At 34.7% G+C, this 14,429-nt stretch overlaps 2 protein-coding genes across 7 annotated transcripts in view; one reads left to right on the top strand and one right to left on the bottom strand.

Annotated features, from left to right (window-relative positions):
- LOC134368928 (lysine-specific demethylase 6A-like) overlaps window positions 1-14,429 on the bottom strand; it is a 174,504-nt gene that overhangs the window by 150,381 nt on the left and 9,694 nt on the right. For all 6 annotated transcript variants that reach the window (XM_063085172.1, XM_063085167.1, XM_063085168.1 and 3 more), the window contains exon 3: window positions 873-981. In XM_063085172.1, coding sequence (XP_062941242.1) covers window positions 873-981 — 109 coding nt within the window. The remainder of the gene's footprint in view (window positions 1-872; window positions 982-14,429) is intronic.
- LOC134368991 (small nuclear ribonucleoprotein E-like) lies at window positions 12,703-13,007 on the top strand. The gene has a single exon (XM_063085217.1). It carries the CDS (start codon window positions 12,703-12,705, stop codon window positions 12,979-12,981), a length of 279 nt encoding a protein of 92 aa, XP_062941287.1. The 3' UTR covers window positions 12,982-13,007.

Here is a 14,429-nt window from a genome sequence, read left to right as displayed (position 1 = left end):
TGCTCAAGTAAAAATTATTTTACTTAATAATGGCCCCAAAGTTCAAGGACATTGATGCTGGCAATTCTACATATCCAAAAGAAGCAGAAATTTGCTTCTTTTAAGTAAAAAAGTAAAAGTTTTTGACTTGAAGGGAAAAAAAGAAAGGTTGCTAAGATCCACAGTAAGAACAAATCATCTAGCCATAAAACTGTTATGAAAGAAAAAGAAATATATACTAGGTTTTGCTGTTGCACTTCAAAATGTAGAAGCTATAGCCAGAGTGCTGTGTGTGTGAGTGCTTAGTTAAGATGGAGAAAGCATTAAATTTGAGGGTGGAAGACATGAATTAACACTTTTCAATTAACATCAATCAGGTTTGATAACATCTGTGGTTTTGGGCTTCCACTTGGGGTACTGGAAACATCCCCCAAGGAAAAAGTGGATCTACTCTACCACCACCTCTTCATTCTAATCCTAACACAATTAGTCAGTTGTTCTTTCCACTAACCACATTTGCTGAAAATCATAACATATCCATCTACTTTCTACCAAGATGTTTACTTCCATCAAAAAGTCATAAAATATTCTTGCTTTATAAGACAGTTTTTCTTTGGTATGAAGATACTGGTCTGGAGGGAGAAGGGTTACAGTTAGCATATGTAGGATGTTATAAGGTTTACTGAATGATCAAATTTATTGAATATTTACATGGAGTTACATGAGATTTTCACACTTATATCTACTTTAGCTTCTTTCTCATTGTTTATTACATGTTTATGAACTTAGGAGAAGAAAAAATAGTAGCAAGTACCCCAATGAAAAACAAAAACCATTACAATGCATAATACAAACATAAATCAAGCAGAAATTCAAAAAGAGAAAAATGTTACCTTTTGAATAATCTTCCAATAAGAGGTTGAAGTGACCTAACTGACAAAAGAAATCAGAATCCACTTTTCCTTCAGCTTTTAAGATTAAAGATTCATAGCAGCGAACAGCCTAAAAATGAAAAATACAAACATTAAAAAAGGGGCAAAACCCTAAACTGCATTTCCTTCTTGATAATGTATATGGTCTATATCAGATTACTAAACGAATCAAAGTAAACAACACATGTCTTTCCTATATTTCATTTTCTCAGCATTCCTGAGAAAAAACATCTTCTCAAGTATTTATTAATAGAGCCAATGGTCATGATCTAAATGCTTTACTATATATAAAAAAAAAGGAAGCAAAACCTGCCCAATAAAATAATCACAAACTTCTTAATAACTTTATATAAAAGGTACAAATGTAAGTGGTTACTTTAGTCTTTGTTTATATAACAATTACTCTCAAACACACTCAGGAGAAACATTATTGAATTCAGTAGCCATTAACCACATTTAATTTTTGAACATTTGAAATGTGTCAAAATTGGAAGATTCAACATGACAAAACATCAACTCTTTTCAAATTAATCCATAGATTTAATATCCTCCTGATAAAAATCCCAGCAGTTTTCGTAAATTGACAAACTGATACTTTTAACATTTATTGGAAAATATAAAACCTGAATAGACAAAAATTTTTAAAGAGGAAAAAAAAGGTGTCAAGCCCAAATTGAGATGTGAGTGTAAACACACCAACAGATTTCAAAGATTTCATACAAAAAAGCATAAAATATTCACAATTTTATTTTAATCATGTTAAAATAGATACTTATAATTAACTTCACTTGTTTCTTTTTACCATTTTTAATATGACTACTAGAAAATTTTTAATTGCATATATGACTCACATTTCTCAATACATTTCTATTGGACAGAGCATTTCTACAGTAATAATACTGCCTACCATTTGTACTCATCAGTTACTATCTTTATAAGAAATTTTTAGACTACCATAAGCTGTCTTTCAATTGTTTAATCCCTGCTCTTGCTCATATATTTCATACACACTAACTCCAACACCATCCACCCCAAGACACACAGACAGACATTCTTGTGTACTTTTTTAATAGAGAAAAATAACATGTAAAGAATCAAATCTTAGACTACCTAATGATAATTTCCAGGGGATGGGGGCATGAGTATGTGGGAAGTTTTCATTCAGTGAGTAAAAGTTATGGTTATACAAGATGAGTAAGTTCCAGAGATGATCTTCAAACATACCGCCCGTAGTTAGCAATAAGGTACTGCTTACTTAAAAATTTGTTGAGAAGGTAGATCTGATGTTAAGTGTTCTTACAACAACAACAAAAAGTGACACAATGAAACTTTTGCAAGTGATGAGCTCTGTTTATTACTTGAATTGTGATGCCAGGAATACTAGTGAGTATGTCTCAACACCAAATTATATACATTAATTACATGCTGTTTTTTGTATACCAATTATTCCTCAGTAAAAGTGTGGGGAAGCAGTGGGAGGGTCAATCTTCTTCAAATTCCAAGAGTTTGCAAGAAGGAAAAAAATGAATGAAGATTTTACTAAAACACAAAGAATAGTGTTCTGGAGGTTTACTGCAAATAAAATTGTCACTAGGGCCGATCCCGTGGCGCACTCAGGAGAGTGCGGCGCTGGGAGTGTGGCGACGCTCCCGCCGCGGGTTCGGATCCTATATAGGAATGGCCGGTGCACTCACTGGCTGAGTGCCGGTCACGAAAAAGACAAAAAAAAAAAAATTGTCACTAATCACAGATCGTGGAAAACTAAATTTCCATCCAGTCTCAGCTGTAACAACGCTCTGGTCTGAGAAAACTTTTATTAAAAAACATATAAGTGTTTACTGGAGTCCTTAGCACCCAACAGGAACTTAAAAATTGTTTCTTTACCTGGTTCTTAGAGAAGAACCAAGCTCAAATGCTGTCAAGATTTTTTCAAGTTTCCTAATAAGTTTTTCAAAATGTCCAATTTAAACATCCATAAGTGGTATCTTCAATGGGACCACTAAAAAAAGAAGTAGATATGATTTCTTCCATCTCAAAGTACACTCCCAGGAATACTCCCAGCTGTTAGTGCCTCTGAAAAAAGCACCTGAGGTCAAAGGAACTAGCACAAAGGATTCTAGCACTTAGGAACTAGGATTTCCCATTATTACCAAAAACCTCTAACCTCCTCTGGAGATTTTGTTGTGATGAGAAAATTGGTTGTTGGATAGAGTCCCCACACAGAATGCCTTCACCTTTTTCCCACTTTGATGAGGACATTGTAAATACAGAGTAAAAATATTATGTACCTAAAGCATATACATAAATACTCAATAAAAAGCTTAAAGACAGGCCGAGCCCGTGGCGCACTCAGGAGAGTGCGGCGCTGGGAGCGTGGCGACGCTCCCGCTGCGGGTTCGGATCCTATATAGGGAACGGTGCACTCACTGGCTGAGTGCCAGTCATGAAAAAGCCAAAAAAAAAAAAAAAAAAAAGCTTAAAGACCTACTATAGCTAAGACTATTCTGGGATGACTCAACATCCTTTCAGTAAGACTTACAAGAGGATTATTTTTAGTTTCTATTCCACTCTTAGACACCTAAATACATGTATATTTAGTACCAAATCACAGTCACTGAAAATAATTAAAAGTTTGAATGTGCTTTGAAATTCCAGAAATTACTATAAATTTGAAGATACAAAATGTGTTTTCATTGCCCTAGCAATCTAATACACCCTAAAGATTCTTTATTAGTCCCTCTTGTTTCTGCACAGGAGAGAGGTCTCAGAAACAAATGTAGGAGAACAATTCCAAATTTTACTTACACAACATTCCAAGTATGCTGCCTTATAAACCCTTCAACTGGCCTCTGCCCTCCCTCAAACTACCACTACAATGTATTACTTACTAAAGGAGTGTGACATTACACAGGTATATTAGAAATAAAACTGAAAAACATGCTTTACATACACTTCTTTAAGGGAGTTCATTCAATCTAAGTTTTCTTTATCAGTCTTGTGCTACTAATACCGAATATATACAAAATGAGCATCCCTAATCTGAATTCTAAAACCGAAAATGCTCCAATATCCAAAAATTTTTGAGTGCCTACATGACGCCACAAATGGAAAATTCCATACCTATTGTACATGAAGATCTCAATCAAAACAGAGACAGCCACACAGCACAGTTTTACTCAGCGTCACCAAGCGAAAAAATACTCCGGCCACCTTCAGCTGTAATATATCTCTTTCTCACTCACCCGGATTCCCCCACCACATGCACACTCACAAAAGATTAATAAAATGGCATGCATGCAAGTCAAATATGCCAAGAGCAAGTTCCCCACCATAACCTGCATAAGGCCAAGACATATGCACATTACTCACTGTGGGGGTTTTTTTTGTTTTTTTTTTTTTTACCTATTTTCTGCTCTGTGGTCTAAAGATATTGTTGAAAATGTTAGAACGGCCTGAGATACGCCTACGAGTGAGAGTCATTAGAAGAAGAAGCACTGCAGTTCACCTATAGCACACAGAAAGTCAAGCTGCTGGAGAAAGTGAATAGCAGTGTAAGTATAAAATATCTTACAGAACAGTATGATGTTGAATGACTACCATATATGACCAAATAAACAGAAGGAAAAGCTATTGAAGTTCCATGCTTAAAGTGATAAACAAAAGTAAATGAAAAAAAGAAAGCCACTGCCTAAAGCTAAGAATGAAGATCTTAATCATGTATTAAAAGAGTGAATTCATCAGCATCTGCTGATCATAAAACAAGCAAAGATCTACCACAATGAACTGAAAACTGGAAGGAAAATGTGAATATTTAACAGGCTGGGTGCAGAAATTTAAGAAAAGACACAGCATTAAATGTTTAAAAATTTGTAGTGATAAAGTATCACTGATCGTGAAAATGTGATGTCACATCAAGTCTATAATGCTGATGAAACATCACTGTTTTGATGTTATTGCCCCAGGAAGATACTGACTACAGCTGATGTGACAAAGCCTACAGGAATTAAGGATGCCAAGGACAGAATAACTCTGCTCATATGTGCTAATACAACAGGCATGCGTAAATGTAAAACTTGCTAAGATAGGTAAAAGCTTGCTTCCTCACTGTTTTCAAGTAATAAATTTTTTGTCAATCCATTATTATGTTAGCAAGAAGGCATGGATCACCAGAGATATCTTTTCTGACTGACTTACACTTAAATTTTGTACCAGCAGTTCTTACTCGGTGTGGGACAGCTGGACTGGATGCCAACTGCCAGATTGTGTATTCCTTAACAACTGTTTGGCTCATCCTCCAGCTGCAATTCTCATCAAAAATAATGTTTATGCCATGTACTTTCTCCCAAATGTGACTTCATTAATTCAGTGACATGACCAGGGTATCCTTAGATCAATGAAGAGTAAATAGAAAAAGAACATCATGCCAGCAGCAGTGAACAGTGGTGTGGGTGTAGAAGGATTTAAAAAGGAGAATAGAGTGAAGGATGCCATATATGCTGTTGCCAACATCTGGAACACAGTGACTAAAGCCACACTTGTGCATGCCTGGCACAACTTCTGGCCTGCCACTACATTCAGTGAAGGTGATGAACAAGGTGGTGACTTAGGATTCCATATGTCAAGTGAGAAAAAAATGACATCTGACCTCCTTACATAAGAAATGGCATTTTTGGGCCGGCCCCGTGGCGCACTCAGGAGAGTGCAGCGCTTGGGATCGCAGCGACGCTCCCGCCGCGGGTTCGGATCCCATATAGGACTGGCCAGTGCACTCACTGGCTGAGTGCCAGTCATGAAAAAGACAAAAAAAAAAAAAAAAATGGCATTTTTAACACTATAGAAAAAGTGCCTATAGATGACATGGTAAAGATGCGTGATGGGCTTATTGAAGGACTAGAGCAGGGCACACTGATAACAAAACAAGAAAACATGTCAGTTTATAAAATGGAGAAAAACACATAATAAACAATTTGAAAAGACTCTTCTACGCATGAAAAAATATTTAACTTTACTCATACCAGAACAACAAAAGCAAAGTATGATGACTTTTTTCTAAAAACACAGTTAACAGAGATAAAAGGGAGTTATTGTCATATGTTCCCAGTGAGAATACAAATTGTTACAAATTTTGTCAAAGATTATATGGCAATATAGTTAACTAAATACAAATGTACCTACCTTTTAATTCAATTACTATACTTCTAATAATTTGCACATATCAAATTTTGTTTAAGCAAATTGTTTAAAAAAAAAAGCTATAAATATTCCAAAAGTCACTTAAAAACCACAACTAATTTTGAAGATGAAAAACAAAAGGGGAAGAAAGGAATAAATAATATTTAAAATATTTAAACAAAAGCAACATATGGACAGTTAGCTCAGTTGGTTAGAGCTTAGTGTTACTTAAAACACCAAGGTCAAGGGTTCAGATCCCCATATCAGCCAGCTGCAAAAAAACAAACAAAAAAAAAAAAAACATAGCACCTGCTCAACAAAAGCAATAAATAAATAAATAAGTAAATAGAAAGCAACATAATGACAAGAGTAAAGCAATACTTATCAATAACAACCCTAAATGTAAAGGGATTATAGTCCCCATTCAAAAGACACAGACTGACTGGATTAAAAAATTAGATCCAACTATGTCCTGTCTACAAGAGACCCACTTCACATATAAAGACACAGACAGACTAAAATTAAGGGATGGAAAAAGATATAACATGCAAATGGAAACCAAAAACAAGTAGAAGTGGCTATTCTTATATAGGATAAAAAAGACTTCAAACCAAAAACCATAAAAGAAAACAAAGAAGGCCATTATATAATGATAGAGGAATCTATCCAGTTAGAAGACATAATAATCATAAATATGTATGCACCCAACACTGGAGCACCCAGATATGTAAGGCAAGCACTCTTAGACCTAAAAAAAAAGACAGACCCTATTAAAATAATAGCAGATGACCTGAAAACCCCTCTCGCAGTATTGGACAGATCATCCAGGCAACAAATCAACAAAGAAACACAAGATTTAAACTATACCTTAGACCAACTAGACCCAGCAGATACCTACAGAACATTTCATCCAACAACAACAGAATACATATTCTTCTCATTAGCACATGGTACATTCTAGAGAATAGACAACAAGTCAATTCTCAGCAAATTTTTAAAAATCAAACCAGTTCTCAGCAAATTTTTAAAAACTGAAATCTTTCCAAGTATCTTTTCAGACCACAATGGGTTAAAACTGGAAATTGATAATAAGTGAAATTCTAGAAACTACCAACGTGCATGAAAACTAAGCAAGAGACTCCTGAATGACCTATGGGACCAAGAAGAAATCAAAAAAATTCTTGAAACTATGAAAATAAAGATACATCATACCAAAACCTGTGGGATACTGCAAAAGCAGTACTAAGAGGGAAGTTTATTGCAATAAACACTTACATCAAAAGATCAGAAAAACTTCAAATAAACAACAAAAGACCTAACACTACACCTCAAAGAACCAAAAACAATCCAATTCTAAAAGTAGTATACAGAAAGAAATAATTAAGATCAGGGCAGAACTAAACAAAATAGAGACCGTAAAAACAATACAAAAGATCAATGAAACAAAAAGTTGGTTTTTTGAGAAGATAAATAAAATAGACAAACCATTAGCTAGGTTAACAAAAAAAAAAAAAAAAAAAAGAAGAGAAGACCTAAATAATAAAAATCAGAAATGAAAAGAGAAACGTTACATCTGATACCACAGAAATATAAAAAATCATTAGAGATTACTATAAACAACTATATGCCAACAAATACAAGGAAATCGATAAATTTATGGATACAAACTATCAAGACTGAACCAAAAGGAAATAGAGAACCTGAACATTTTGATAACAAGCAATGAAACTGAAGCAGTAATCAGCAATCTTCCAACAAAGAAAAGCCCAGGGCCGGATGGCTTTACAGCTGAATTCTATCAAACCTTTGAAGAAGAATTAATACCACTTCTATTCAAACTTTTCTTAAAAATTGCAACAGAAGACATTCTCCCAAACTCATTCTATGAGGCCAGCTTCACCCTGATACTGAAACCAGACAAAGATACAACATGAAAGAAAATTATAAGCCAATATCCTTGATGAACATAGAAACAAAAATCCTCAACAAAATATCAGCAACCACAATACAGCCGCATATCAAAAAAATTATACACCATGATCAAGTTGGATTCATCCCAGGAATGCAAAATAGTTCAACATACTCAAGCCAATAAATGTGATATGCCACATCAACAGAAACAAAAACAAAAACATATTACCTCAACTGATGCAGAAAAAGCATTCATCAAAAATTCAATATCCCTTCATGACAAAGACTCAGCAAATTAGGTATAGAAGGAAATTATCTCAATTCAGTATAAGCCATTTACTATAAACCAATCACCAATATCATCCTAAATGGAGAAAAGATAGAGAACAAATGCTGGTGAGGATGTGGGGAAAGGAAAATTCTTCACACTGTTGCTGGGACCACAAATTAGCACAGCCATTACTGAAAACAGTGTGGAGGTTCCTCAAACAACTACAGATAGAACGACAATATGATCTTACAAACCCACCTTCAGGGTATATATCCAAAGGAATGGAAATCATCATGTTGAAGGGATACCTGCACTCCCACCTTTAATGCAGATCCATTTACAATAACCAAAATATGAAATTAACCTAAGTTTTGTGGTATATATACACAATGGAATACTACTCAGCCATAAAAAAGAATGAAATTATGCCATTTGCAGCAAGATATATGAACCTGGAGAAAATTATGTTAAGTGAAATAAGCCAGACATGGAAAGAGGAATAGCACATATCCTGGGTGCTAGGAATCCAGAAGGAAGGAAGGAGATAGAAAGAAAGAAAAGACCACAACAATACGTTGAACTTTTAGAAGAAGAGAACAAACCTAAGGATATAGATGGGTGAGTGGGAGAGAGAGGGGGTTTGGGGAGTGATAGGTGAGGTAAAAGGCATAAAGAAATATCACAATTTGTAATAATGAATTTGGTAATAACAAATAATAAAAAAAATGTTTTTAAAGCTAATTTTTTTTTTTTTTTTTTTTTTTTTTGTCATTTTTTTGTGACCGGCACTCAGCCAGTAAGTGCACCGGTCACTCCTATATAGGATCCGAACCCGCGGCGGGAGTGTCGCCGCGCTCCCAGCGCAGCACTCTACCGAGTGCGCCACGGGCTCGGCCCTAAAGCTAATTTTAAAAAAAAGCTAGGTCCACAATTTTAAGCTAGGTCCACAATCAAGTACTAGTTAAATAAACTGACATAAAATGGAATGTTATATAACCATTAACAAAAAGAAACCCTTTTATAGGTACTAATAGAAGGATCTCTAAGACACATTTATAAAATAGAAAACTAAATATAATATAATTTCATACTTATTCTACACCAGTTTAAAAAAAATATTCTCTAAACAAAGGTTAAAAATTTTTTTGATCATATAAAAGTTGAAAGAGTGTATCATGTTAAAGAAAGTCCTCTTTAAAGCACAAACGAAAGAAAAATCAGCTAGAAATCTTGGACCTGAACAAAGGGATGAGGAGCACCAGAGATTAACTGCTCGTAAATATAAATATTCCTATTGCCTAAATACCTATTAAAAGTAAAAATAGATACAAAGTTTTATGGATTTTATGACATATATAAAATTTTTGATAATGATATCTGAAGGCCAGGAAGCAACAGAAGCTCTTACACTACACATATAGCAGCACAAAGACACCAACTTTTGCTAGAAGATACCCCTTAAGATTATCAACTACTGTTCATATACCGTTACATAATGATGCAATATAAAAATAGATACTATTAATGCTACAAAGTATTTCAAAAGTTATACCTAACCAGATCAGGAAAAAGATAAAACTGAACCACTAAAAAATACTCTAATCCAAGGGAAATCAGAAAAAGAAAAGAGGAAAAATTAACAAGTGCAAAACAAACACTGAGAATGTTGACTAAAACCCCATTATCTCAATAATCACATTAAATGTGACTATATTAAGAGCAGAGATTGTCAGATGAAATAATTCTCAAAGGTCAAAATATACCACTAACTATAGAAATTTGCTTCTATAATTTAAATCTATAAATTTAAAGACTCATAGTATACATGAAATAATTAGTACTATGCCAGCACTAAAATTATATATACCAACCCAGTTTTACAAAAAAGAAAGTTTAATGACTATTTTAACATCAGATAAAGTTGATTTCAAAACTATAACCATGAAAAAAGAACAATTTAGTAATGATAGAGATCAAATTTCCTAGGGGCCCTAACAATTCTAAAATCCATGCAACAAAAATACATGAAGCAAAGGTGACAGAACCAAGAGTTGAAACAGACCAACCAATAGTTACAGTCAGAGACTGCAATACCCATTTCTCAATTACTGACAGACAGACCTAAAAAAAAAAAAAAATTAACTTTCAAACACTGTTGAAGTCCTTGAAAAACACAATCAATCAACGCCCTAACTGACGTTTACATACCACTCCACCCAGCAGGAGCAATACGCAATTTTTCTCAAGTAAAAGCAAAATACTCACTGAGAAAGATGATAAAATAAATCTCAATACATACATTGTAAAAGTAGTGAATTCATGCCAAGTATATTCTTTAACCAAAGGAGTTATATTAAAAATTGGTAACAGAAACCTATCTAAAAACCCCAAATATTTGGATGCTACGTAACACATTACAACGGGTAAAAATAGAAATCAAAAGGACAACCAAAAGCAGTCATAAGCTGCATGATGACATTTCAATCTTACAAAACAGACAAAAACATACCATGGTGGTCCCATAAGATTATAACAGCTATACTATATAGCCAAGATGTGTATTAGGCTATACAATCTAGATTTGTGTAAGTACACTGTACCATGTTCAAACAATGATGAAATCACCTAATGATGCATTTCTCAGAATATACGCACTATTGCTTACTGAATAATAAACTAAAGCAATTCCCTGGAAAAAGTCCCTTTTCAACAAATAATGCTGGAACAAGTGAAAATCTATTTGTTAAAAAAAGTGAGTTTTGGATCCAACCTTGCACTACATGCAAAAATTAGCTACAAATAGATCACACACCTGAGTAAAAACATACAACAAAACATTAAAAGCATGGCTCATTTTATTGCACTTGCTTTACTGCACTTCACCGATATTGCATTTTTTCTAAATTGAAGGTTTGTAGCAAGTATTTATAGCCTCCATTTTTCCAATAGCATGTGCTCACTTCATGTCTGTGTCAGAGTTTGGTGATTCTAACAATACTTCTAACTTTTCACTGTTATTATAACTGTTGTGCTGATTGTGATCACAGATCTTTGAGATTACTAGTATAATTTTTTGAGATGCCACTATCAGCATCCTTATAAAATGAGAAAATTAAGCAACAAATCTGTGTTCTGACAGTTCCACTCCTCAGCCTTCCTTCTGCCCCAGCCCCTCCCATTCCCTCAGACACAACAGCAATATTGAAATTAGGCCAATTAACCCTACAATGGCCTCTACTTAGCCAAGTTGTGACTACAAAGGAAAAGTACTGAAGGAAATTTAAAGTGCTACTCCAGTGAATGATAAGAAACAAAAACATTCTTATTTCTTATATTGAGAAAGGTTTAGTGGTCTGGATAGAAGATCAAACCAGCCACAACAGTTGCTTAAGCCAAGTGTAAGCTTGTGCAAAGCCCTAACTCTCTCTAATTCTATGAAGGCAGAGAGAGGTAAGGAAGCAGCAGAAGAAAAGCTTACACTAGCAGAGATTATTAGTACACGAGGTTTAAGAAAAGTAGCCATCTCCATACATAAGAGTGGAAGGTGAAGCAGCAAGTGCTGATGTACAAGCTGAACAAGTGTTCCAGAATATCCAGCTAAGATAATTGATGAAAGTGCCTACACTAAAAGACAGATTTTTAGTGTAGATGAAATATCCTTCTATTGGAAAAAGATGCCATCTAGGACATTCATAGCTAGAGAGAAGTCAATGCCTATGACTCTTGTTAGGAGCTAACACAGCTGGTCACTTTAAACTGAAATCAAAGTCCATTTACCATTTCAAAAATCTTATGGCCCTTAAGAATTCTGCCAGCTCTACTCTGTCTGTGCTCTATAAATGAAAAAACAAAGCCTGGATGACAGCACATCTGCTTATGGCACAGTTTACTGCACATTTTAAGCCCACTGTTGAGAACACTATTCAGAAAAAAAATCCTTTTCAAAGTGTTATTGCTGGGCCGAGCCCGTGGCACACTCGGTAGAGTGCAGCGCTGGAAGTGCGGCGACGCTCCCGCCGCGGGTTCGGATCCTATATATGAATGACCTGTGCACTCACTGGCTGAGTGCTGGTCACAAAAGCGACAAGAAAAAAAAAAGTGTTATTGCTCACTCACAATGCACCTGGGCTCTTGTACCCAAGAGCTCTAATGGAGAAGTACTAGCAGATTAATGTTGTTTTCATTACTGTTAACACAACATCCATTCTACAGCCCAAGGATTAAGAAGTAATTTCAACTTTCAAGTCCTATTATTTAAGAAATACATTTTGTAAGGCTATAGCTACCATAGATAGTGAATCTTCTGATAGATCTGGGCAAAATAAATTGAAAACCTTCTGGGAATGATTAACCATTCTAGATGCCATTAAAAACATTCGTAATTCGGTTACTTTCTGTGGTAGCTGTGGGTCAGGGTGGTCTTTGTGAGACTCCACCATGGCGTACTGTGGCCAGGGCCAGAAAGTGCAGAAAGTGATGGTACAACCAATCAAGCTCATCTTCAGATACCTGCAAAATAGATCCTGGATTCAGGTGTGGCTCTATGAGCAAATGAATATGTGGATAGAGGGCTGTATTATTGGTTTTGATGAGTATATGAACCTTATATTACATGATGCAGAAGAGATTCATTCTAAAACAAAGTCAAGAAAACAACTGGGTCAAATCATGTTAAAAGGAGATGATATTACTCTGCTACGAAGTGTTTCCAACTAGAAGTGATCAATGAAGTGAAAACTGTTGAGAAGGCAATACAATTTGTTTTTTAGGTATCCTTTTATGGGAGTATAGTTCTGAAACATCTGCTCCTATTGTTTTGATTACCCTTGTGTTATTACCAGATAACAATAAATGCTGTGGGATTGTTTTTATTTAAAAAAAATATATTTTTGTAATTCACGTTCAAAATATCAACATTAACAGGAGTTTGGAGAAGTTAATTTCGACCTTCATGCATGACTTTCAGGGGTTTAAGACTACAGTGGAGGAAGTAACTGCAGATGTGGGGGAAACAGCAAGAGAACTAGAATTAGAAGTGGGGCCTAAAGATGTGACTGAATTGCTGCAATCTCACAGTAAATTTCCACAGATGAGGAATTGCTTCTTATGGATGAGCAAAGTAAGTGGTTTCTGGAGAGGAATATACTCCTAGTGAAGATGCTATGAACACTGCTTAAATGACAACAAAGGATCCTGAATATTACATAAACTTAGATGATAAAGCCATGTCAGGGTTTGAGAGGACTGATTCCAATTTGGAAAAAAGTTCAACTGCAGATAAAATGCTATAAACAGCATTGCATACTACAGAGAAACCTTTTGTGAAAGGAAGAGTCAATTGACACAGCAAACTTCGTTGTTGAGTTATTTTAAGAAACTTGCCACAGCCACCCCATCCTTCAGTAACCACCACCCTGATCAGTGTGCAGCTACCAGCACTGAGGTATACCATCCACCTGCACAAAGGTTACAATTACAGAAGGCTCAGACGATAGCATTCTTTTAGCAATACAATATTTTTAAATTAAGGTATACACACTGCTTTCTTAGACATAATTTTATTGCACACTTAATATACTACAGTTTACTGTAAATATAACTTTTATATGTACTCGGAAACCAAAAAATTTGTTACTGGCTTTCTTGCAATAATCACTGTATTGCAGTAGAATAGAACCCACAATATCTCTGACATATGCCTGTATAAGAAAACATATGAGACTATTTTTCTGATCTTGCTCTAGGCAAAAAGACCTTTTGGAAAAGCAATAAAAGCAATAAAAATCATTTTTAAAAGATTTTTTAAAATCTATAGAAGAAAAATAATGAAGTGAACATCATAAAATTGAAAACTTCTCTTCAAAATACACAAAACAATAGAGAGAGAAAGTGGGAGAAACATTTTACAAATAACATATCAGATAAAGAACCCAAATCAGAATATATACACTTTTTAAAAAACTTTCAGTACTCAGTAAGGAAAAAAAATGTAATTTTAAAAAAATGGGAAAAGATCTGACCAAGCACTTCAAAGAAGATAGAGCAAATAAGCATATGATAAGTTGCTCATTTTTTCAAGAATAAGTGAATTGTTATTGACATGAGAAAAAAAATGGTCGAATCTGAAAATAAGATGAGGGAAAGGAGAAAAACTAAAACACATA

Source organism: Cynocephalus volans, chromosome Y (assembly GCF_027409185.1).
Source record: "Cynocephalus volans isolate mCynVol1 chromosome Y, mCynVol1.pri, whole genome shotgun sequence".
Classification (NCBI taxonomy): Eukaryota; Metazoa; Chordata; class Mammalia; order Dermoptera; family Cynocephalidae; genus Cynocephalus; species Cynocephalus volans.
This window is presented reverse-complemented; position numbering and strand designations above follow the sequence as displayed.

What these genes read in the sequence shown, in the direction of transcription:
- LOC134368991 (XM_063085217.1), top strand. Translation starts at nt 12,703, where the DNA reads ATGGCGTACTGTGGCCAGGGCCAGAAAGTGCAGAAAGTGATGGTACAA.